At 33.1% G+C, this 27,877-nt stretch overlaps 2 protein-coding genes across 2 annotated transcripts; both read right to left on the reverse strand.

Moving 5' to 3' along the window:
• Window positions 1-7,192: 7,192 nt before the first annotated feature.
• LOC127129751 (RING-H2 finger protein ATL64-like) lies at window positions 7,193-7,750 on the reverse strand. Its single transcript, XM_051058876.1, has one exon. It carries the CDS (start codon window positions 7,748-7,750, stop codon window positions 7,193-7,195), a length of 558 nt encoding a protein of 185 aa, XP_050914833.1.
• Window positions 7,751-22,996: 15,246 nt separating this feature from the next.
• On the reverse strand, window positions 22,997-23,554 carry LOC127129752 (RING-H2 finger protein ATL64-like). Its single transcript, XM_051058877.1, has one exon. The coding sequence runs from the start codon at window positions 23,552-23,554 to the stop codon at window positions 22,997-22,999; it is 558 nt and encodes a 185-aa protein (XP_050914834.1).
• Window positions 23,555-27,877: the final 4,323 nt, after the last annotated feature.

Below are 27,877 nucleotides of genomic sequence, written 5' to 3' on the forward strand. Positions count from 1 at the left end.
GGCATAAGCAGTTAAAAACACGGATTTCCTCCCATGAAGCGTTGGGTAACACTGTTTTAGCTTGGTTGTCTATGAGTGCAAACACTCATGGTGGTTCCTTAAAAAATGACCACCTATCTAGCCATCTCTCATAACCACTAACCTTATTTTTATTCTTCCTATGGGGTGGTTCATACTTCTGAGCTTGTGGGGGTGGTTATGGTTCTATCCTAAGTACCATCTTTTTAGGTTTGGCTTTAATCATTTCATTCCCCTCTTAACATTTATAACTTCCCTAGTTTCATTGTCCTTTAAGTTTCTCTTTTTAAACAAGACCTCAGTCTTTTCCGATATTTCCAGAAACCTTTTGGATTGGGCACCTACCTTAGCCTCCACAAATATTTGCAGGAAATGAATCGTGACTTGTAGGGAGGAGGAGTAACATAAGGTGGTTCCTTTTCTACCTCTTCGACAACCTCCTTTTGGGGCGATATCGGTGGATTTTCCTCAATCTCTACCTTTTTCTCACCAGAATTCTCCTCAACCTCTTAATCATTCTCCCTAGAAATTTCAACTTGTTTTTCACTTTTGGTTGTTACAACAGTCACATGTCCCTCAGGGAAGGGTCCTAGAGGGACGAGTGCAAGCTGGGATATTTGGGTCTCTAATGCCTTACTATGAGTCGCGAGGGACTCGACCATAGCGTTTAGTTACCTAAGGGATTCACCAGTATGGATATTTTGTTTCTAAATTTTTCATTGTGGAAAGTTTGTACCGCCACCAAACTCTCTATCATAGATTCCAGGTTAGAGAGAGCTTATGTTACAGTAAAATGCTTGATTAATATTTCAAGGTTGGATTGTTAGAAATTTTGTGATTCCTCGGTATACTATGTTAGATAATAGGCCTAGATCTAGAGGGGGATGAATACATCCCGAGTTAAAAACTTGAAGAAAAAATTGTTTTAAAAACATTATAACACATAAGCAACTTACAAATATCCTGGATCAAAAAATCGTCTAACCGAACCCGCTATCAAAAAGTTCGGGTATGTGCATTAAAGGAAACGATATGATAATGATTCACAAATCGATCAACAATAACAAATCATAACTAGTTGAATATAAAGTAATACAAATAAGTCTATCTCCAATGATAATTCACAAAAAAATACAAGTGAGACAATTTGTCAAACACTTAGTGTGTCATCAATAATGTTTGGAATTCTATATGGTATTGTTGCTCTAGAAATCCAATCACAACCAAATGGTTTGTGATCTACACAACAACATGAATTTCAAAATGTATTCAAAATTATGATCCAAACAAAATTGATCAAACAATCAATGCAAAATCGACAATTTACAAATTGAAAATAAAAGAGAGAGAGAGAGAGAGAGAGAGAGAGAGAGAGAGAGAGGGTTTCAGCCCTGTGATAGCAGCCATATCAAAGAGAGTGGGTGTGATCATTCCGCAAGGAAGATGGAAGGTATAATGTGTGTTATCCCAGAAGTACAGCGAAGAAATTAACATAGGGTTACTGTAATCTAAATCCAATTTCGACAACATAATGAGGTCATATATCCCTATATCTTTCCAAGCCTGAGCTTTTTGTTTCTCTATCTTGTTTAACCAATTGGAGTAATCAGTGGGATCTTTAAAAGTTGGGGTGGCACAGAAGGCTCTAAAACCATTGTTCATAAACCTTAAATTTATAGTGTCCTCAGCCTGAGTGTTTTCGGTAGAGTAAGTCCTAGGGTTTCTAGATTGCCCTATGGGTTTGCATTTATGGTAAGACGGAAAAAACTCTCTAAGTTTGTGGGTATCAGCGTCTAACTCCGCTTAAGGTCCAGATAAGGCATGAGTTTTATCAGAGACAGAAACAGGAATGAGTACCTGAGAAGCATAAATTCTGCGTTGCTCCTCTGTCTGAGGTTCTGGTAGGTACTGACGATTGCCAACTGCAAATGGAGCGGATAGCGTAGCAAATCAAGGACGGAGGGGCATTCAGTAAAATGGGGGTTGTTGCCCCACTTGATTTTAAATATCTTCTATTACATTTGTTTTACTATTTATTTAATAATATTGAATAAGGTAATATTTGTTTTAACTTTTAAGTATCATTTAAAATATTCTTCCTCATAATTTAATCATTTAAAAAACAATTAGTAAAAATATTTTATATTAAATGATTTATTTATTTTTTAAAATTAATTTTTATTTTGTTTAAAAAATTATGATAAATAAAATATGTTTTTAATAATAATTTTGTGAAGAATCAAATATCTAACAATATAATATATAAAACATTAAATAAATATTTGACCACATACATAAAAATGAATATTTTTAATAATATCTGAAATAAATTTTATCATACAAAAATGTTATTAAAATGTATATGCCCCCACATATTAATATTCCTGGATCCGTCCTTGTAGCAAATGGCGGAAGTTCAGAGATCTTCTTCGAAGCTTTAGACCTGTTGGCGGTGGTTTTGAAAGAGACTCCTGTTGCCTTGAGAGCTTTGTTTGAAGCGTCCATTGTTAAGGTTTGGAGACAAAATTTGGGTTTCAGTTAGAAGATATTGGGAGAAATGAGGGTTTGAATGCTTGAAGATTCAGAGAATGTGAGAATGTTTTGAAATGGATAAGTAATTGGGTTTTATAGGCATGCAGGGAGATGTTTCAAATCAACATTAATGGTGGACAAGTTAATGGGACACATGTATCCCTTGGGCAGTGTAGCGAAAATGACAATTAATGCTATAGCCCATGATTTCCTAGAAGCTAGGAAACGTGATAAGCAAAAAAGATTTTGTTATGGGTTGAAAAGACGAAGGTAGGAAAAGCAATGATGACGCTGACGTCACCAGACAAGTGGAGGAAATAAAAAGTTTTTGCCAACATTGAGACACCTGGCACAATATCAGTCATTGAGGCGTCAAAGTAAGGTCTCAAAAAATGTCTTTCTCTCTCGTGTGTCGAAAATGACATTTTTGGAGGGCAATCTGTTAGCTCAAATTTTCGACGCCCACCCCAAATTACTAATTGAAAAATATGCATAGCTGGTTTCGACCAGCTGGAGGTAGACCGACTTAGCTGATTGGATAAAGATCAAGCTCATAGCTGAAATTTCGGAGCAGTTCCTTGAGAAGTGGTTATAAAACGGTTTTCGATCAGAAATTTGAAATTTAAATAAAGGAGGGAAGTTCACCTTCGTCAAAAACCGCAAGAACACACGTGGAGCGGGGTGAAAGAATGCACGCTATGGCGGTAAATTCATGATCATCAAGCTATGAATAATCTAGACATCAATTAAACGAGAGTCGGTAGCGCGCTTTTATTATTTCCAAGGGAAAAGGGAAAAGAATGAACAAAACCCAAGAATAAGAAGTTTTCAAATCAAAATTAATAAAATGCTAGAGATTACATGTAAAGGGATTGGTTACACAGAGGGAAGGTGTTAGCACCCAAAGTGTCCTAGGTACTCCTAGGGAACCCTTTCTTGTGTGTATATGTGTTTTTGTACAAATGATGTTTGCAAATAAAAAGAGTGTGGGGATGAGAAAAGAATTCATTAATTATATTTTTGTGTTTGACAAGACCTTCGGACTTGTGCCTACGTACCAACATAAAAATAAGGGATCAAAACCTCGTAGTTCGTGATATCAATTTCAAAGTGAGTGCATTGCTTTTAACAAAAATTTAAGTTTGAAAGGCACAAAGGCCTAAAAATGGTTTGAATGAGTGTTAGTTCTTTTTGCCTTTTGAAATTTTAAGTCAAACATAGTTAAGTTCATTTACAACTTTGATTAAGAAAATGAGTTTGAAAATTCAATGGCATAAGGCCAAAGTTTCTAGTTTGCAAAAATGGTCAAAGTTTAGAAATCAACAAGCACAAGCAAACAAGACTTTTAAAAGGAGGGAGAGATTTTGAAATTAAATAAGTGGGGAGGAGATGAAGAGACTAATCCAACAGGTTGCAATCCAATAGACAAGAATGTCATATAGAAAGTTGAGAGTTGAAAAGTTGAGAGACAAAAATAGACAAGAATGTCATAAAATTTAAAAGTTGAGAGACAAAAATAGACAAGAATGTCATAAAATTTAAAAGTTGAGAGACAAAAATAGACAAGAATGTCATAAAATTTAAAAGTTGAGAGTTGAAAAGATCTAACCAATGTGCTGCAATCCAATAGATAAGAATGTCATATAGAAACCCAAATTTTCCTTGGACTTTTGAATCAAGCAACAAATAATATACAAATAGCAAGTTGAAGAGCAAGGCATCAAATAAAGATAGCCACATACAAGCTTAGCAACTCCATGATCTTCTTCAAGTTTGCCCATGTAGCAGATGAATTTCAAGATGTCACAAATCACAGGTTCAATATAAAAGCTTCTCCATGATCATGTTGCAGATGAACTCAGATGGATCTTCAATGATGTATCAGATGGAGTTTCAAATTTCAAGCACTTGGTTACATGAAAATTGGCATTGGTCAAGTCCTTTGCATAGGGAGTGTTGCCTAAATTCTAAGTCCAATTGTCTCAGATCAAACCAACAATCCACACAAGATATTTTTTTGGGTTTTTATTCTTATTATGTACATTAATGGTCAAGGACCACACAAACAAACACAATATACACAAACAAAATATATCACCAAATATGGTCCAAGTGGACAAAGTGAAAATAACATTAACATAAACAATTTGAATGGTATGAATAATAACAAATGAATAAAGCTCAAAAATTAAATTGCATTAAAAATAAATGACTTGAAATTAAATGTTAGTTGTTAATGAGTTAGAAGTTAGTATTGCTTTTGCTTTGCTTTTGTTTTAAGTCATTCTTTGGAGAACACTCAACCCACTTATCACAAGCGTGGATCCTTAAACCAAGACATCTTTCAAAGGAAGGAAAAAAGGCCAAGTTTCCACATAATACCATGAAAGAGGGGAGACTTACAATCTCACTAACTAGAATGATATGCCTTTTGTGTCAAAATTTAGCGTTGTGTTAAGCAATCGTAATTGGACTTATATAGAAGTCACAACTATTTGAGGTCGGGCAATAGAATTTTGGTGTTAATGCATGTTAGAGATATAGTATGATGAACTATGCTCATGAAACATACCACACACAAAAAGAATATGCAAAGTGGGGGACCTAATCTCATCCATACTTATGTTGATTTTGTAATCAACTAGCCTTAGGATATTAAGATATCATAGGTCCAAGACATGAATGCATAGAGAAGGGGAATGAGATGAAGAGGGAAAGGGAATGAATCAAACACAAATTGGACAAAGGAGGACTTTTACCAAGTTAAGATCATTCATTCATTTTGGGAGATGGAATGTACATTCCATTAATCCCCTACAATTCAGTTACCTTCTCTCCACAAGATTTCATTTGATCGGTCAACAACACCCATCTTAAAAATAATTATGCAATTTCTTCATCATCATTCATCTATGTATTCTCATATTGTTTCTTCAAAGATTACAACCTCACTTTCTTCAATTTCTCATCACCTTCATACATCTTCTTGATTCGTAGGTGTATCCCATGCACCCTTAGTTGTTTCTTAATCTATGATCTTCTTAAAGATGCTTGGATCCACATATTGATGGATCAATAACATGCATTTTCCATATTTTTTGCTCAATTTGCAATGACCAGTCTTTTACGCTTCTGTTACATTGGCTTCCCACATTGAGAACCCACCATTCACGATTTCAAGCATCTTAAAATCTAAATATGACATTCATTTGTGTGCACCATCTATCATAATGTCCCCTTTTAAACACAGGTAAATTTGCAGGAAATTGATTATTACTTGTGCTTTCATTTTCTATTGATGGAAGTTTGGATTGAACCGGTGCTCTAGTACCAACTTCTATTGATGGAAGTTTGGATTGAACTTGTGCTTCCATTTTCTATTGAAGGTAATTGACATAAAGATGATATATGAAATACACAAGTAATTGACATAAAGATGATATATGAAATTAGAGTGAAGAGAGAGAGTTTCTTTTCAATTGATCTATATGAGCTGTGATTACAAACATGTATTATATACTACTTTTTAATAACCTCAAATAAAACTAGTAATAACCACATATAAAATTAGTTATAATTATTTAATCATCTTATAACTAACTTCTAATTTTTAAGTGAATTACACATCTAATAAAGAGCTCATTTTACAATTTCACCAATCATTTCGGACTTTTTTAAATTTTAAAGCGAGAGAAAATTAAATATAAGATATGTTATTTGAACACATATTAATAGGCATTTTAGTGTAGATGCAAGAGAAGGAGGTAGATATACCAAAGTGTGGGCAAGTGTCCCCAGTAACAATTTAATTGTCCCCATATCTATAATATACTACTAAACATATTTTTTAAATAATATAGTATCTTTTCTTAATTTATATTAAGATATGTTGAATAATTTTCACTTGAACATAATATGGCAGTGTATAGATAGTATATTATTTTATAATATAATAATTTATTAATGAATAATAATTTTATAAAACATTTTCTAATTTCTTTTTTATATAATAATTATCATATTTTTAAAATATATAATTTTTTAAAAAAACTTATATTAAAAGCAAAGAAAATATAGTATATAATTAAAATATAATAGATTATTTATATCATAAGAACATAATTGATTATATAGTGAAAATATATTATAAAATATATATAAAATAGTATAATATTTAAATATAATTTTAATTATATATAAAATTATAAAATAACAATGTATATCAATTAAATTGTTTTTTAATATTATTTAAATTATCTCCACGGTAAAATAGTTCTGCTTGATAGACACTGTATAAATAAAATAGTTTGGGTTGGTAAATTGAAAAACTAAAACTTGAAAAAATATCACAATCGCAGAGATATATGTAATGGGTGTTCAATTTTGTGTTTATTAAACTTTACCGTAAATACATCCAAAATAAATAATGACTCTACCAGAAAAGTTAAAATAATAACTTGTGGTTTTACTTCTTGAGATTTGACATAAAATTCGATACACATCAAATAAACACGTATATAATTCTCCAAAGTGACGAATATTTTTGCGTCAATAACCATCTCATTATCTTATGAGATTACACAAAATCCAAAACTGAAACTCAAACAATAACCAAAGCCACTTCAACCAGCCTCTAAACACATTATCCTCGGGTATAAACCTCGGGTGACAACTCAACAATTACTCTAAACGGCCTTCTCGGACACCCAATCGATTCAGATAAATACGAACTACCCTCACCCGATTCTTCTGAACCCGAAACAGAACCCAGTTCAATTTTAGACTCAACCGTTACCGGTTGGACCAAACCTCGGCAGAGAGGGCAATTAGAGTGAGAAGCAAACCACGCGTCGATACAGTAGGAATGAAAAACATGGTTACAGTTTGGGAGCGTTCGACATTCATCGCCGTCGGTATACTCCGACAAACAGATAGCACAGTCGTGGAGAGTACAGCGGGTGGCGGAGGAAGAGTAAGTGAAGATGGGAAGGGATTTGAGAACGGAAGTGTCAAGACGTTGTTTTCTGAACGTGGGAGCCGTAAGAGAATTTGTAGAACGTAGACTGCGGTGACGAAAATGGCGGAGGTAGAAGCAAGTGTGAAGGAGGACGAGGAGGATTATAAACAAAAGGATGGAAGAACCTATCATATCATTGCGGATAAGGGCATAGTTTTCTTTAAAGGCGGGTTCCGAAACCATGACAGAAAATAAAGTGACTTTATAAAATAAATAATAGTAATAAGGTTTTCATGAAAATGCTTAAATCTAATGTTATATATATATATATATATATATATATATATATATATATATATATATATATATATAATGGTTGACGTATGTGTGAAATCTATCCCATATATATATATATATATATATATATATATATATATATATATATATATATATATATATATATATATATATATATATATATATATGGTTGACGTATGTGTGAAATCTATCCCATCCATCTAGATAGATATAAAATAAGAATTAAATTTAATTGAATTCATTTCTATTTTATAAAAATGATTGAAGATGGAAGTTTATTATATGTGTCACCGAATTTGACTCTATACTATATAAAGGTTTTGGATAATTATTTATGATATTATAATTATTAATATAGTGGTTGTGATACACTAACAATTAAAAAAATTATATTAATAATGTATATTAGTATTATAATTTTTTCTTGAAAAATAAAAGTTAAATTAAATATATTAATAAATGAATAATAATTTAATAATAAATAATCATAAAACATACGTACATAATAACATTTGTTAATTTTTCTAAAATGTGTCATAAAATCTTATAAATAGAAATGGAGTGAGTATTACATTTGTTTCTAAGTATAAGCTGATTTTATATATAATATACTTAAACTATAATTTGAATTTATATATAAATAATTATAGTTTTTTATATTCAATATGTTTATAGTTATTAATTAAAAATTATTTAAATAAAACAGGAAATATATTTAATGATTTAAAAATTGATTTATGATTAAGACAAAAAAAATTCAAATGAGTAATTATATTTGACGATTTTTGAATAATTATATTTGTAACAACTTTTTTGTTCTTTATTAAGCTTTTGTGGATTCTTCACATTTTAATAAATCTGAAATTAATTCAATTATCATAATTAGCCATGTTTATCAGCCACATTTTCTTATGATTTTTATTAGTATTATTTTTCATTACTGATGTTGACTTATTGTCCATCTTTCATCCTTTTAAATTGGAGTAATTAGTCCATACATTATATTTATGACAAAAAGTTTATTATTTAGATTCATTCAATATAATCTATGTAAATTATATAACGTCTAAATATATTAATTATTCAATGCATATTAAAGTAAATTTGTTTCTTATCAATACATATGGTTATTGGTTGGTTATTCGTTATTGGTTAGAGATTATGAAGAGCCACCAGTTATTTCCTATTTTTGAAAACCCATTTAGATACATGTAGTTATTGATTTTTGGATGAGTATCAATATTATTTTCTTACTATTTTTATTATTTTTCACTTTTAATAAATATTTGGTACTAAATTATTCATTTTATCATATTAATAGATCGTTAATTTTATTTGTATTATATATTTAAATATTTATTATTCACTTTAAATAAAAAAGATCTTCATGCAATAACAAAATAACGAATAAAAAATAGAGGAAATATTTTTCTTCTTGGTTTTTTATATATACAAAAACAATTAGTAGAGTTCTTATTTTAAGTATAATTAATTATTTTTTCTCTAGAATAAATATCAGAATATTATTGATAAATTAATAATTAATATTGTATTAAATTTTAAAAATAACAACAAAATAAAATATTTTTTATAAATACAACTACTAAAAACGAATGGAAATTATTTTGATCAGGAACTTGAATTTGATGCAGTTGATAAGTCGAATATCTTTAATTGATGGTGTTGATCTTCGAAACGCTGGTGCAGGGTGGAGCTGCAAGATTAATACTCCCACATCCAAGTCAATTTAAGATTCAAGATGAGTATAGTGAAGATTGGAGATTAGAGAATGTACCATATTTTTCGTGTGACTTTTATATCTTTGGGCAAATGGAGTGATTTGAGATGAATTTGGTGGAGCCTAAAAACCCGGGGACATGGACGGGAACCCCACCCTTGGACGGGAACGGTTCCTAGTGATGTTGAAGACTTAGGGAAGCTCCTTTCAACTGGGACGGGTAACAATAAGCTTGGAAGTTACACTGACTCCCTTCGATTGGGATTGGTAACGACAAAGTTGATTAGTTACATAAACTTCCCACAATTAGGACGAGTAATAGAAAAGCTTGATGGTTATGCCAATTCCCACCAAAGAGGTCACGCAAGGTCCATCCTGGGAAGACCCACACAAAGGGAAAGTTCCCATTCTAGGAACAACTAAACTAAACCCAATCATAATAAGGAAAGAAGTCATAAGCTTGCCCGAAGCTGAGAAACAAATCCTAGAATGACCCAAATAGTATAACAGAGAGACCACAAAGAATAAATAGACTACAATAATCACAAAGAAAGTATTAGAGTGGGCACAAAGAAAGAATCAGATGAAGAAAAGGTAGATATATAAATATTTTTGTTCATACATGTTATACATAAACATGGGGGCATAGAGCCCAAAACAAACGATAAAGAGAAAATCATGCATCGTCACTTTGCGGTTGGGCACTGTCGTCATCCGCCAAGGCTCCATCTCAGACAACCTTATGCAGGTCAAGTTAAGAGCGAAGAATCTGAACACCCTAACACAACTTCTCTAGTTAGTTTCCTACCTGACCGAAGGCACCTTATTCCCTTTTAGGGCTTGATCAAGTGTTTTATTAACCTCCTTCCTTAAGTCAACCAACATCCACTCGTAAATATATTATTCATTCTCTAAAGATTCCTTCTCTTGTTGAATAACTTTCACAATCTTATCCACGCGAGAGTTCATCACCACAGTAGTCGTGGTAGCCACCTCGTAAATATTCCTCTCGGCCTCCAAATAATGTTGAAGTTCCACAACCTTGGCAGCAACAAAAGTAGGGGACTTATGCACCTTTGGTTCCTCCTAAAGAGACTTTAGCTCATCTATCTCTTCCTAAATAGCCAAAAATTTCTTATGAAGTTGAGATCTCTTAAACTCGGTCGCCTTGCACTTGCCTTCCCAGGTAGCCCTTTCCTAGAGGGGTTGCCCATCACTTGAACATCATTCCCGTCAAAAGCATCCAGGGAAATAGATAAGTCAACTGATAGGTTTAGAAGGTTGTCTCAGATATGAGCCTCGTCTTTTCCTCCTTAGGAAGATTCTAGAGATATACGGGGTCTTCCTTAGAGATTAAGGCGAGAACGTCTTGAGAAGTGAGGGGAATCTGGGAAGGAAGAGTGGATGATAATTTAAGTAAGGGAGTAAATGGTCTGGTAGAAGTACCCTTGAATAATTAAGCTCATTTGACCAAACCCCCTTCTTAAGGATTTTGATCTTGATCCCGACCCCTCTTGTTATGGGAAAAAGGAGAAAAATCATGTTCTTTCACAACTACATAGAAACCCTAGCATAAGGTTGATCTCGACCATAGGGTACCAGAAGGATTTTATTAATAGTAGAGATGCTAGAATCAACTGGAGGAAGAGTATAGGCCCGAGCCTAAGACATGGTGATGGCAGCCTTTGCCTTCAACTCTTTAGTAATGTTAAAAACCTTCTTCAAGAAGTTCATTTTATGGTAAATATAAAACATATCACATTAAAAAAGGCCTACAAGGGTATGATTCTATCCTCACCAAAAATCTCCTTCCTTTCTAGACTACTGGTCGTGCCCATAATAGCACAGGTGTCAAATGAACACTTCCTCTCAATAGAAGGCTTACCTTGGAAGCACTAAACCCTTCTCATACCCAAGACCCTCATAAAAACTCTCAAGGTCTTTCTTAATCTTAATCTCATTAGGAGTAAGATAATTTAGACGGACAACATACTCATGAGGGTCATGTTTGAAATGGACCCAAGCCCAATACTTTTGAAACATATATATGCATAGACTAGGGGAAAAGCCTTGAAAGTCGGTGGGGAGATGAAGCTTGGTAGGAATATCATAGAACATGGAGTGATCCCCCATAGTATAAGGCTTTACCAATAATAAGAAGCTCCTGAAATCATCCCAACTATCAACATAAGGGCTAAACTAGAGAACTTTAGGGTGCATTGAGATGAGCCCTTGATCTTATATATTATTCTGAGAAGTATGTACCACAACAAAAATATGGATGAATAGCTAGAAGTAGGGCTTCGAAGATCAATAGTTGGCCTAGAGTTGGAACACCCTTATAAAATCCTAGGTGTTGAGATGATGTTATGAGGGGGAAACCTTTAAAAACCTCAACACTTCCACTTCAAAATCGGACAAAGGAAGCCTTAAATTTATTCGAGGGAACAAAAATTCATATAGATGAATAGAACAGTCCCTGAAGCTATTACATATGTTTTTTCTTGATCCCAAGGGGAGAACCAACCAATCAGAGGCAGGACATATTTCTATATTAGCCTCCCTCATGGATGTAATATTATATTAAGTAGAGGGGTTCCCAATATTTCAGAGTCCACCCAACTATACTTTCTCGCGTCAACCGGATCCACAAGCTTAATACTTCTTTGAGGTATCTCGTCAGTCTGAAAGATGTTTAATGGCCTGAGACAATTGACACCATCAGGTTGGGTCCCACGCGCAAGATGATCCTTAATGTAAAAATCACTTGGATCCCAACCATAAATGGTATGGTAAGTCCCAACGAAAGTTCTAGCATCTTCCTTATTCAAGGAAACAACTTACATATCCAGGGGAGTCAAAGCATGGAAAACTAAATCCCCTATAGCTATGGAGAGAGCACGCACAAATTAATTGTGCGACCACCTCCACTATTGTCATAAAAAAGGAGAGCGTCATAGGAAGTCTCATAAAGGAAAGCTTATTTACCAAGAGAACTATTATAGAACTTCTCCAACTCAGAACTATATGACACATTTATAATAATATGTATGGAGTGACTTTTAACTGAGTGGTGGGAATTTGAGCTAACAGATGTTTATGTTATAACTAAAGGGAAATAAATACTATTTGTAGAATTACTAGATAAATTTAAAGGGTGGTCATTTATGTGAGCCATGGAAAAAATAAAGACTAAGTACGAGGAAATAAACTTAGGGTAAGAATGACACCTAGAGAAATGGAATCTGGTGAATAGGCTAGAAATTAAAAGAAGAAGGGGAACTCGATTCCAAAGAAGATGAACGCTCAAGAAAAGGCTCTTGGAAGGAATAAAATCACTCAGAAAGGAGAAGTTGACTCTCAGGAGTGGTGAAAACATTCTCCCTAAAAGTTAAAAAACCCTTATATAGAGGAGAGCGAGCAGCGAGTCAGATCAAAATGAAAACAGATAGTTAAAAATCAACGGTCAGATTTCACCATGGGAATACAAGCGAACACAATTGTACTCGAATTCCCTAGAGAAAAGTTCCACACCATAACCTACTATCCTAAATCCACATGCTTGAAAAATCAGCGAAACATCTCAATGATTAGAAAGGTCATTTATTGTGCTTATTCCCATTACTTATGTAATTGCTCCATGACCTTCCCACTTCTCCTTATGGTCAGATTTGGTAACAAGATGTCGGCCGCAACTTTGAAAGACTTCTTGGCTAATAAAACATCAGGCAAGACATATGTACACATTTTTGGGCCGACCAAAGACCAAATGAAATCCAACCTTACCAAGCGAGGCCCAATCAAAATTATCCAATGTATATAATCAACGCATACGAGACTTAAGATACAAACTTCTAATCACATATTTTCATTTCAGCCATCTTAAAATTTATAACTTACTTGGACGTTAGAGTATTAATCTTACAAGTTGAACGTGTGTGAACCGCAAGTGCGTGGTTGTTTAAGTAGTAAAAAGATTGATCCCAGAGAGAGATGTTTTATTACTAAATTTTATCCTAACTTTGTTTATCTAAAGCGGTTGCAAAAGAGTTTTGTTTGGTGAAAAGTGAAATATAAAATTAACAAATAATTAAAAGCAAGACTAAGGGTTATGATCATCCAGCTAGGCTCACCAGTATGATCATCTATTTTTGAATTATGATAATCTCTGAGTTAATTATAATACAAATTTAAATATATTTTTTTGAGACACCCACTTTCATGGTGTGCAAAATCTAAATGTGTTTCGAGCGTGACTAAGTGGTTCAATCAAGAGCATTAAGCCTTGTCACGCAACGACGTATCTTGATTGTTTCTGAATTAAGATCGATTCGCCTTATTAGTAGCCCATATAACTCAACCTTTTAGCAATATGCTTTCTGAAGTCGAATCATTATCTTTCAATACATAATCGACTTCTATATTGTCTTTGTTTTCGCAACTGACATAAACCTGGTCAAGAGTTTGAATTCTAAAATAAATCAAACTTTTAATTCTCGTAATTTCAAATGGATGATTCAATGGGGTTTTTCATGATATGGACTCTCATGACCCCAATTCCCTAAAGATCTTCTCACTCATGGTGAGATGAACAACAATCAAATAATAACAATACATTACAAGCAATTAAAATAAAATAAGTAATGCAACAAAACAAAATGAAAATCAATTTAAAATAAAGAAAAGCAAGAATTACAATACCAAAGTGTTGAATGACTATAAGATTAAACAAGAATAAAAGCTCAAATTCAAGCTAACATAAAGAGAAAAGTAGCCAATGATGGATCCCCTAATTGTCACCATTAGGTCTCCCTTTTTTGCTTAATGCCTAAGCCTCTATTTATACTAATTCTAATTCATAAGTCACTCATAATTAGAACTAATTTCGAGCTTAACTACCACTAACCACTAATCATCAATGCTTGGGGGTTGTGGATGCCAAAAGGTCACAAAAACTCTCTAAAAAACAAGAATTAGTAACTTTATGCCATGCTGACACGGGTCGTGTCAGGGAACACAGACTAGTCATATCAGCCTTTGGTTGCTTTTATGAAGGTGGATCAAAGGGGCTAACATGGCGCATGTCATGGGACATAACCTGACAGTGTTGGTCTTAGCAAATTTGTATGGGAAATGCTCCTTTTTGTGCGATCTTTGGCCTTTTTCGTTCTGATTCGTTCCATTGACCTCTTATTACATGAAAACAAACAAAGGAGACCAAACCGTGTAAAAATGAAATATGATGGTGAAAACACACATTAAATTGAAGAAAAAACAAAGAAGAAACATAATGCATTTACCGTTTATCAAATACCCCTAAACTTGAAGTGTTTCATAGAAAAAAATTAGGATCACACAATTTTCACTCTTCAAAAGCTCACAAGATGAAATCATTGATAATCATACTTGGTTTATCATTCTGACCAACTAAAACCTAAGTACCCATATACTTACCAATACAAAAAGTATTGCAAGAACACAAAAATGTAAATATTGTCAAAATTTTCAATTTTCCCTTCTTTTTCAGTAGACAATTAAATTGAGGCAATTGGAATAATAAAAATAATCACATGTATGAGATCGATCAAGAGGAGGTTTTTGTTTTTGTAGATGAAGATTTTTTTTTGCACACTTTTGTGTGTTTATTATTGACCATTATGGTTCAACTTAGAGGGTGCAGTTGCCTTTTACCGCCATTTTTCATCTTTTTTATATTTTTTTCTTTCTCAGTCGATCATCAATAACAAGTGAGTCAAATGTATGACAGACTGTCTATCAACATATTATATGGTTTCTTCTCAGAATCTAAGCACTATGATACAAAACATGTGCTAAAGTCGTGACCTACTCAGGAAACTAATGGTGTTCAGGTAGTACCAATTTTATCGACTTTCCATGGGCCCTTAAACTTAGCAATCCTCACTTTAATCATATATACTTTCTCAAATATTTTTCAAAATCACAAGGTTTTTCATAATAAAAAAGTTCAACGGTTCAATTTTTGGGAAATTCAACAATGGTACATGCAATTTATTCAATTAAAACTATCCTAACAACACAAAACATACAACAAACAAATGAAATTAAAAAAAATCTGAAAATAAAACTTAAAAGAAGGGAAATACCCCCAAACATAAACCAAACATTAGCCTCAATTTTCCAATTTAAGTAGGGAGAGGTAGAGAGAAACTCACAAACACCTCACTAAGAAGGTGGGAAGCGCAAGATAAGAGAATTGTAGAAATTCTGCTCTTTTTGCCTAGTTCTCTTGAGTTTTCCTTTCTTTATTAGAACTAGTCATACCTGCAAAGTGAAACAATATAAAAGGCATAAGCAGTTAAAAACACGGATTTCCTCCCATGAAGCGTTGGGTAACACTGTTTTAGCTTGGTTGTCTATGAGTGCAAACACTCATGGTGGTTCCTTAAAAAATGACCACCTATCTAGCCATCTCTCATAACCACTAACCTTATTTTTATTCTTCCTATGGGGTGGTTCATACTTCTGAGCTTGTGGGGGTGGTTATGGTTCTATCCTAAGTACCATATTTTTAGGTTTGGCTTTAATCATTTCATTCCCCTCTTAACATTTATAACTTCCCTAGTTTCATTGTCCTTTAAGTTTCTCTTTTTAAACAAGACCTCAGTCTTTTCCGATATTTCCAGAAACCTTTTGGATTGGGAACCTACCTTAGCCTCCACAAATATTTGTAGGAAATGAATCGTGACTCATAGGGAGGAGGAGTAACATAAGGTGGTTCCTTTTCTACCTCTTCGACAACCTCCTTTTGGGGCGATATCGGTGGATTTTCCTCAATCTCTACCTTTTTCTCACCAGAATTCTCCTCAACCTCTTAATCATTCTCCCTAGAATTTTCAACTTGTTTTTCACTTTTGGTTATTACAACAGTCACATGTCCCTCAGGGAAGGGTCCTAGAGGGACGAGTGCAAGCTGGGATATTTGGGTCTCTAATGCCTTACTATGAGTCGCGAGGGACTCGACCATAGCGTTTAGTTACCTAAGGGATTCACCAGTATGGATATTTTGTTTCTAAATTTTTCATTGTGGAAAGTTTGTACCGCCACCAAACTCTCTATCATAGATTCCAGGTTAGAGAGAGCTTATGTTACAGTAAAATGCTTGATTAATATTTCAAGGTTGGATTGTTGGAAGTTTTGTGATTCCTCGGTATACTATGTTAGATAATAGGCCTAGATCTAGAGGGGGATGAATAGATCCCGAGTTAAAAACTTGAAGAAAAAATTGTTTTAAAAACATTATAACACATAAGCAACTTACAAATATCCTGGATCAAAAAATCGTCTAACCGAACCCGCTATCAAAAAGTTCGGGTATGTGCATTAAAGGAAACGGTATGATAATGATTCATAAATCGATCAACAATAACAAATCATAACTAGTTGAATATAAAGTAATACAAATAAGTCTATCTCCAATGATAATTCACAAAAAAATACAAGTGAGACAATTTGTCAAACACTTAGTGTGTCATCAATAATGTTTGGAATTCTATATGGTATTGTTGCTCTAGAAATCCAATCACAACCAAATGGTTTGTGATCTACACAACAACATGAATTTCAAAATGTATTCAAAATTATGATCCAAACAAAATTGATCAAACAATCAATGCAAAATCGACAATTTACAAATTGAAAATAAAAGAGAGAGAGAGAGAGTGAGGGGGGGGGGGGGGGTTCAGCCCTGAGATAGCAGCCATATCAAAGAGAGTGGATGTGATCATTCCGCAAGGAAGATGGAAGGTATAATGTGTGTTATCCCAGAAGTACAGCGAAGAAATTAACATAGGGTTACTGTAATCTAAATCCAATTTCGACAACATAATGAGGTCATATATCCCTATATCTTTCCAAGCCTGAGCTTTTTGTTTCTCTATCTTGTTTAACCAATTGGAGTAATCAGTGGGATCTTTAAAAGTTAGGGTGGCATAGAAGGCTCTAAAACCATTGTTCATAAACCTTAAATTTAGTGTCCTCAGCCTGAGTGTTTTCGGTAGAGTAAGTCCTAGGGTTTCTAGATTGCCCTATGGGTTTGCATTTATGGTAAGACGGAAAAAACTCTCTAAGTTTGTGGGTATCAGCGTCTAACTCCGCTTAAGGTCCAGATAAGGCATGAGTTTTATCAGAGACAGAAACATGAATGAGTACCTGAGAAGCATAAATTCTGCGTTGCTCCTCTGTCTGAGGTTCTGGTAGGTACTGACGATTGCCAACTGCAAATGGAGCGGATAGCGTAGAAAATCAAGGACGGAGGGACATTCAGTAAAATGGGGGTTGTTGCCCCCACTTGATTTTAAATATCTTCTATTACATTTGTTTTACTATTTATTTAATAATATTGAATAAGTTAATATTTGTTTTAACTTTTAAGTATCATTTAAAATATTCTTCCTCATAATTTAATCATTTAAAAAACAATTAGTAAAAATATTTTATATTAAATGATTTATTTATTTTTTTAAAATTAATTTTTATTTTGTTTAAAAAATTATGATAAATAAAATATGTTTTTAATAATAATTTTGTGAAGAATCAAATATCTAACAATATAATATATAAAACATTAAATAAATATTTGACCACATACATAAAAATGAATATTTTTAATAATATCTGAAATAAATTTTATCATACAAAAATGTTATTAAAATGTATATGCCCCCACATATTAATATTCCTGGATCCGTCCTTGTAGCAAATGGAGGAAGTTCAGAGATCTTCTTCGAAACTTTAGACCTGTTGGCGGTGGTTTTGAAAGAGACTCCTGTTGCCTTGAGAGCTTTGTTTGAAGCGTCCATTGTTAAGGTTTGGAGACAAAATTTAGGTTTCAGTTAGAAGATATTGGGAGAAATGAGGGTTTGAATGCTTGAAGATTCAGAGAATGTGAGAATGTTTTGAAATGGATAAGTAATTGGGTTTTATAGGCATGCAGGGAGACGTTTCAAATCAACATTAATGGTGGACAAGTTAATGGGACACATGTATCCCTTGGGCAGTGTAGCGATAATGGCAATTAATGCTATAGCCCATGATTTCCTAGAAGCTAGGAAACGTGATAAGCAAAAAAGATTTTGTTATGGGTTGAAAAGACGAAGGTAGGAAAAGCAATGATGACGCTGACGTCACCAGACAAGTGGAGGAAATAAAAAGTTTTTGCCAACATTGAGACACCTGGCACAATATCAGTCATTGAGGCGTCGAAGTAAGGTCTCAAAAAATGTCTTTCTCTCTCGTGTGTCGAAAATGACATTTTTGGAGGGCAATCTGTTAGCTCAAATTTTCGATGCCCACCCCAAATTACTAATTGAAAAATATGCATAGCTGGTTTCGACCAGCTGGAGGTAGACCGACTTAGTTGATTGGATAAAGATCAAGCTCATAGCTGAAATTTCGGAGCAGTTCCTTGAGAAGTGGTTATAAAACGGTTTTCGATCAGAAATTTGAAATTTAAATAAAGGAGGGAAGTTCACCTTCGTCAAAAACCGCAAGAACACACGTGGAGCGGGGTGAGAGAATGCACGCTATGGCGGTAAATTCATGATCATCAAGCTATGAATAATCTATACATCAATTAAACGAGAGTCGGTAGCGCGCTTTTATTATTTCCAAGGGAAAAGGGAAAAGTATGAACAAAACCCAAGAATAAGAAGTTTTCAAATCAAAATTAATAAAACGCCAGAGATTACAGGTAAAGGGATTGGTTACACAGAAGGAAGGTGTTAGCACCCAAAGTGTCCTAGGTACTCCTAGGGAGCCCTTTCTTGTGTGTATATGTGTTTTTGTACAAATGATGTTTGCAAATAAAAAGAGTGTGGGGATGAGAAAATAATTCATTAATTATATTTTTGTGTTTGACAAGACCTTCGGACTTGTGCCTACGTACCAACATAAAAATAAGGGATCAAAACCTCGTAGTTCGTGATATCAATTTCAAAGTGAGTGCATTGCTTTTAACAACAATTTAAGTTTGAAAGGCACAAAGGCCTAAAAATGGTTTGAATGAGTGTTAGTTCTTTTTTCCTTTTGAAATTTTAAGTCAAGTATAGTTAAGTTCATTTACAACTTTGATTAAGAAAATGAGTTTGAAAATTCAATGGCATAAGGCCAAAGTTTCTAGTTTGCAAAAATGGTCAAAGTTTAGAAATCAACAAACACAAGCAAACAAGACTTTTAAAAGGAGGGAGAGATTTTGAAATTAAATAAGTGGGGAGGAGATGAAGAGACTAATCCAACAGGCTGCAATCCAATAGACAAGAATGTCATATAGAAAGTTGAGAGTTGAGAGTTGAAAAGTTGAGAGACAAAAACAGACAAGAATGTCATAAAATTTAAAAGTTGAGAGTTGAAAAGATCTAACCAATGGGCTGCAATCCAATAGATAAGAATGTCATATAGAAACCCAAATTTTCCTTGGACTTTTGAATCAAGCAACAAATAATATACAAATAGCAAGTTGAAGAGCAAGGCATCAAAAAAAGATAGCCACATACAAGCTTAGCAACTCCATGATCTTCTTCAAGTTTGCCCATGTAGCAGATGAATTTCAAGATGTCACAAATCACAGGTTCAATATAAAAGCTTCACCATGATCATGTTGCAGATGAACTCAGATGGATCTTCAATGATGTATCAGATGGAGTTTCAAATTTCAAGCACTTGGTTACATGAAAATTGGCATTGGTCAAGTCCTTTGCATAGGGAGTGTTGCCTAAATTCTAAGTCCAATTGTCTCAGATCAAACCAACGGTCCACACAAGATATTTTTTTTGGGTTTTTATTCTTATTATGTACATTAATGGTCAAGGACCACACAAACAAACACAATATACACAAACAAAATATATCATCAAATATGGTCCAAGTGGACAAAGTGAAAATAACATTAACATAAACAATTTGAATGGTATGAATAATGACAAATGAATAAAGCTCAAAAATTAAATTGCATTAAAAATAAATGACTTGAAATTAAATGTTAGTTGTTAATGAGTTAGAAGTTAGTATTGCTTTTGCTTTGCTTTTGTTTTAAGTCATTCTTTGGAGAACACTCAACCCACTTATCACAAGCGTGGATCCTTAAACCAAGACATCTTTCAAAGGAAGGAAAAAAGGCCAAGTTTCCACATAATACCATGAAAGAGGGGAGACTTACAATCTCACTAACTAGAATGATATGCCTTTTGTGTCAAAATTTAGCGTTGTGTTAAGCAATCGTAATTGGACTTATATAGAAGTCACAACTATTTGAGGTCGGGCAATAGAATTTTGGTGTTAATGCATGTTAGAGATATAGTATGATGAACTATGCTCATGAAACATACCACACACAAAAAGAATATGCAAAGTGGGGGACCTAATCTCATCCATACTTATGTTGATTTTGTAATCAACTAGCCTTAGGATATTAAGATATCATAGGTCCAAGACATGAATGCATAGAGAAGGGGAATGAGATGAAGAGGGAAAGGGAATGAATCAAACACAAATTGGACAAAGGAGGACTTTTACCAAGTTAAGATCATTCATTCATTTTGGGAGATGGAATGTACATTCCATTAATCCCCTACAATTCAGTTACCTTCTCTCCACAAGATTTCATTTGATCGGTCAACAACACCCATCTTAAAAATAATTATGCAATTTCTTCATCATCATTCATCTATGTATTCTCATATTGTTTCTTCAAAGATTACAACCTCACTTTCTTCAATTTCTCATCACCTTCATACATCTTCTTGATTCGTAGGTGTATCCCATGCACCCTTAGTTGTTTCTTAATCTATGATCTTCTTAAAGATGCTTGGATCCACATATTGATGGATCAATAACATGCATTTTCCATATTTTTTGCTCAATTTGCAATGACCAGTCTTTTACGCTTCTGTTACATTGGCTTCCCACATTGAGAACCCACCATTCACGATTTCAAGCATCTTAAAATCTAAATATGACATTCATTTGTGTGCACCATCTATCATAATGTCCCCTTTTAAACACAGGTAAATTTGCAGGAAATTGATTATTACTTGTGCTTTCATTTTCTATTGATGGAAGTTTGGATTGAACCGGTGCTCTAGTACCAACTTCTATTGATGGAAGTTTGGATTGAACTTGTGCTTCCATTTTCTATTGAAGGTAATTGACATAAAGATGATATATGAAATACACAAGTAATTGACATAAAGATGATATATGAAATTAGAGTGAAGAGAGAGAGTTTCTTTTCAATTGATCTATATGAGCTGTGATTACAAACATGTATTATATACTACTAATTAATAACCTCAAATAAAGCTAGTAATAACCACATATAAAATTAGTTATAATTATTTAATCATCTTATAACTAACTTCTAATTTTTAAGTGAATTACACATCTAATAAAGAGCTCATTTTACAATTTCACCAATCATTTCGGACTTTTTTAAATTTTAAAGCGAGAGAAAATTAAATATAAGATATGTTATTTGAACACATATTAATAGGCATTTTAGTGTAGATGCAAGAGAAGGAGGTAGATATACCAAAGTGTGGGCAAGTGTCCCCAGTAACAATTTAATTGTCCCCATATCTATAATATACTACTAAACATATTTTTTAAATAATATAGTATCTTTTCTTAATTTATATTAAGATATGTTGAATAATTTTCACTTGAACATAATATGGCAGTGTATAGATAGTATATTATTTTATAATATAATAATTTATTAATGAATAATAATTTTATAAAACATTTTCTAATTTCTTTTTTATATAATAATTATCATATTTTTAAAATATATAATTTTTTTTAAAAACTTATATTAAAAGCAAAGAAAATATAGTATATAATTAAAATATAATAGATTATTTATATCATAAGAACATAATTGATTATATAGTGAAAATATATTATAAAATATATATAAAATAGTATAATATTTAAATATAATTTTAGTTATATATAAAATTATAAAATAACAATGTATATCAATTAAATTGTTTTTTAATATTATTTAAATTATCTCCACGGTAAAATAGTTCTGCTTGATAGACACCGTATAAATAAAATAGTTTGTGTTGGTAAATTAAAAAACTAAAACTTGAAAAAATATCACAATCGCAGAGATATATGTAATGGGTGTTCAATTTTGTGTTTATCAAACTTTACCGTAAATACATCCAAAATAAATAATGACTCTACCAGAAAAGTTAAAATAATAACTTGTGGTTTTACTTGTTGAGATTTGACATAAAATTCAATACACATCAAATAAACACGTATATAATTCTTCAAAGTGACGAATATTTTTGCGTCAATAACCATCTCATTATCTTATGAGATTACACAAAATCCAAAACTGAAACTCAAACAATAACCAAAGCCACTTCAACCATCCTCTAAACACATTATCCTCGGGTATAAACCTCGGGTGACAACTCAACAATTACTCTAAACGGCCTTCTCGGACACCCAATCGGTTCAGGTAAATACAAACTACCCTCACCCGGTTCTTCTGAACCCGAAACAGAACCCAGTTCAATTTTAGACTCAACCGTTACCGGTTGGACCAAACCTCGGCAGAGAGGGCAATTAGAGTGAGAAGCAAACCACGCGTCGATACAGTAGGAATGAAAAACATGGTTACAGTTTGGGAGCGTTCGACATTCATCGCCGTCGGTATACTCCGACAAACAGATAGCACAGTCGTGGAGAGTACAGCGGGTGGCGGAGGAAGAGTAAGTGAAGATGGGAAGGGATTTGAGAACGGAAGTGTCAAGACGTTGTTCTCTAAACGTGGGAGCCGTAAGAGAATTTGTAGAACGTAGACTGCGGTGACGAAAATGGCGGAGGTAGAAGCAAGTGTGAAGGAGGACGAGGAGGATTATAAACAAAAGGATGGAAGAACCTATCATATCATTGCGGATAAGGGCATAGTCTTCTTTAAAGGCGGGTTCCGAAACCATGACAGAAAATAAAGTGACTTTATAAAATAAATAATAGTAATAAGGTTTTCATGAAAATGCTTAAATCTAATGTTATATATATATATATATATTATGGTTGACGTATGTGTGAAATCTATCCCATCCATCTAGATAGATATAAAATAAGAATTAAATTTAAATTGAATTCATTTCTATTTTAAAAATGATTGAAGATGGAAGTTTATTATATGTGTCACCGAATTTGACTCTATACTATATAAAGGTTTTGGATAATTATTTATGATATTATAATTATTAATATAGTGGTTGTGATACACTAACAATTAAAAAAATTATATTAATAATGTATATTAGTATTATAATTTTTTCTTGAAAAATAAAAGTTAAATTAAATATATTAATAAATGAATAATAATTTAATAATAAATAATCATAAAACATACGTACATAATAACATTTGTTAATTTTTCTAAAATGTGTCATAAAATCTTATAAATAGAAATGGAGTGAGTATTACATTTGTTTCTAAGTATAAGCTCATTTTATATATAATATACTTAAACTATAATTTGAATTTATATATAATTAATTATAGTTTTTTATATTCAATATGTTTATAGTTATTAATTAAAAATTATTTAAATAAAACAGGAAATATATTTAATGATTTAAAAATTGATTTATGATTAAGACAAAAAAAATTCAAATGAGTAATTATATTTGACGATTTTTGAATAATTATATTTGTAACAACTTTTTTGTTCTTTTTAAGCTTTTGTGGATTCTTCACAATTTTTTTCACATTTTAATAAATCTGAAATTAATTCAATTATCATAATTAGCCATGTTTATCAGCCACATTTTCTTATGATTTTTATTAGTATTATTTTTCATTACTGATGTTGACTTATTGTCCATCTTTCATCCTTTTAAATTGGAGTAATTAGTCCATACATTATATTTATGACAAAAAGTTTATTATTTAGATTCATTCAATATAATCTATCTAAATTATATAACGTCTAAATATATTAATTATTCAATGCATATTAAAGTAAATTTGTTTCTTATCAATACAAATGGTTATTGGTTGGTTATTCGTTAATGGTTAGAGATTATGAAGAGCCACCAGTTATTTCCTATTTTTGAAAACCCATTTAGATACATGTATTTATTGATTTTTGGATGTGTATCAATATTATTTTCTTACTATTTTTATTATTTTTTTCACTTTTAATAAATATTTGGTACTAAGTTATTCATTTTATCATATTAATAGATCGTTAATTTTATTTTTATTATATATTTAAATATTTATTATTCACTTTAAATAAAAATGATCTTCATGCAATAACAAAATAACGAATAAAAAATAGAGGAAATATTTTTCTTCTTCGTTTTTTATATATACAAAAACAATTAGTAGAGTTCTTATTTTAAGTATAATTAATTATTTTTTCTCTAGAATAAATATCAGAATATTATTGATAAATTAATAATTAATATTGTATTGAATTTTAAAAATAACAACAAAATAAAATATTTTTTATAAATACAACTACTAAAAACGAATGGAAATTATTTTGATCAGGAACTTGAATTTGATGTAGTTGATAAGTCGAATATCTTTAATTGATGGTGTTGATCTTCGAAACGCTGGTGCAGGGTGGAGCTGCAAGATTAATATTCCCACATCCAAGTCAATTTAAGATTCAAGATGAGTATAGTGAAGATTGGAGATTAGAGAATGTACCATATTTTTCGTGTGACTTTTATATCTTTGGGCAAATGGAGTGATTTGAGATGAATTTGGTGGAGCCTAAAAACCCGGGGACATGGACGGGAACCCCACCCTTGGACGGGAACGGTTCCTAGTGATGTTGAAGACTTAGGGAAGCTCCTTTCAACTGGGACGGGTAACAATAAGCTTGGAAGTTACACTGACTCCCTTCGATTGGGATTGGTAACGACAAAGTTGATTAGTTACATAAACTTCCCACAATTAGGACGAGTAATAGAAAAGCTTGATGGTTATGCCAATTCCCACCAAAGAGGTCACGCAAGGTCCATCCTGGGAAGACCCACACAAAGGGAAAGTTCCCATTCTAGGAACAACTAAACTAAACCCAATCATAATAAGGAAAGAAGTCATAAGCTTGCCCGAAGCTGAGAAACAAATCCTAGAATGACCCAAATAGTATAACAGAGAGACCACAAAGAATAAATAGACTACAATAATCACAAAGAAAGTATTAGAGTGGGCACAAAGAAAGAATCAGATGAAGAAAAGGTAGATATATAAATATTTTTGTTCATACATGTTATACATAAACATGGGGGCATAGAGCCCAAAACAAACGATAAAGAGAAAATCATGCATCGTCACTTTGCGGTTGGGCACCGTCGTCATCCGCCAAGGCTCCATCTCAGACAACCTTATGCGGGTCAAGTTAAGAGCGAAGAATCTGAACACCCTAACACAACTTCTCTAGTTAGTTTCCTACCTGACCGAAGGCACCTTACTCCCTTTTAGGGCTTGATCAAGTGTTTTATTAACCTCCTTCCTTAAGTCAACCAACATCCACTCGTAAATATATTGTTCATTCTCTAAAGATTCCTTCTCTTGTTGAATAACTTTCACAACCTTATCCACGCGAGAGTTCATCACCACAGTAGTCGTGGTAGCCACCTCGTAAATATTCCTCTCGGCCTCCAAATAATGTTGAAGTTCCACAACCTTGGCAGCAACAAAAGTAGGGGACTTATGCACCTTTGGTTCCTCCTAAAGAGACTTCAGCTCATCTATCTCTTCCTAAATAGCCAAAAATTTCTTATGAAGTTGAGATCTCTTGGACTCGGTCGCCTTGCACTTGCCTTCCCAGGTAGCCCTTTCCTAGAGGGGTTGCCCATCACTTGAACATCATTCCCGTCAAAAGCATCCAGGGAAATAGATAAGTCAACTGATAGGTTTAGAAGGTTATCTCAGATATGAGCCTCGTCTTTTCCTCCTTAGGAAGATTCTTGAGATATACGGGGTCTTCCTTAGAGATTAAGGCGAGAACGTCTTGAGAAGTGAGGGGAATCTGGGAAGGAAGAGTGGATGATAATTTAAGTAAGGGAGTAAATGGTCTGGTAGAAGTACCCTTGAATAATTAAGCTCATTTGACCAAACCCCCTTCTTAAGGATTTTGATCTTGATCCCGACCCCTCTTGTTATGGGAAAAAGGAGAAAAATCATGTTCTTTCACAACTACATAGAAACCCTAGCATAAGGTTGATCTCGACGATAGGGTACCAGAAGGATTTTATTAATAGTAGAGATGCTAGAATCAACTGGAGGAAGAGTATAGGCCCGAGCCTAAGACATGGTGATGGAAGCCTTTGCCTTCAACTCTTTAGTAATGTTAAAAACCTTCTTCAAGAAGTTCATTTTTTGGTAAATATAAAACATATCACATTAAAAAAGGCCTACAAGGGTATGATTCTATCCTCACCAAAAATCTCCTTCCTTTCTAGACTACTGGTCGTGCCCATAATAGCACAGGTGCCAAATGAACACTTCCTCTCAATAGAAGGCTTACCTTGGAAGCACTAAACCCTTCTCATACCCAAGACCCTCATAAAAACTCTCAAGGTCTTTCTTAATCTTAATCTCATTAGGAGTAAGATAATTTAGACGGACAACATACTCATGAGGGTCATGTTTGAAATGGACCCAAGCCCAATACTTTTGAAACATATATATGCATAGACTAGGGGAAAAGCCTTGAAAGTCGGTGGGGAGATGAAGCTTGGTAGGAATATCATAGAACATGGAGTGATCCCCCATAGTATAAGGCTTTACCAATAATAAGAAGCTCCTGAAATCATCCCAACTATCAACATAAGGGCTAAACTAGAGAACTTTAGGGTGCATTGAGATGAGCCCTTGATCTTATATATTATTCTGAGAAGTATGTACCACAACAAAAATATGGATGAATAGCTAGAAGTAGGGCTTCGAAGATCAATAGTTGGCCTAGAGTTGGAACACCCTTATAAAATCCTAGGTGTTGAGATGATGTTATGAGGGGGAAACCTTTAAAAACCTCAACACTTCCACTTCAAAATCGGACAAAGGAAGCCTTAAATTTATTCGAGGGAACAAAAATTCATATAGATGAATAGAACAGTCCCTGAAGCTATTACATATGTTTTTTCTTGATCCCAAGGGGAGAACCAACCAATCAGAGGCAGGACATATTTCTATATTAGCCTCCCTCATGGATGTAATATTATATTAAGTAGAGGGGTTCCCAATATTTCAGAGTCCACCCAACTATACTTTCTCGCGTCAACCGG

The sequence above is a fragment of the Lathyrus oleraceus genome, chromosome 3 (genome assembly GCF_024323335.1).
Source record: "Lathyrus oleraceus cultivar Zhongwan6 chromosome 3, CAAS_Psat_ZW6_1.0, whole genome shotgun sequence".
In the NCBI taxonomy this organism is placed as follows: Eukaryota; Viridiplantae; Streptophyta; class Magnoliopsida; order Fabales; family Fabaceae; genus Lathyrus; species Lathyrus oleraceus.

Coding starts and splice junctions, on each gene's coding strand:
- LOC127129751 (XM_051058876.1), bottom strand. CDS start 7,750: ATGGTTTCGGAACCCGCCTTTAAAGAAAACTATGCCCTTATCCGCAAT.
- LOC127129752 (XM_051058877.1), bottom strand. CDS start 23,554: ATGGTTTCGGAACCCGCCTTTAAAGAAGACTATGCCCTTATCCGCAAT.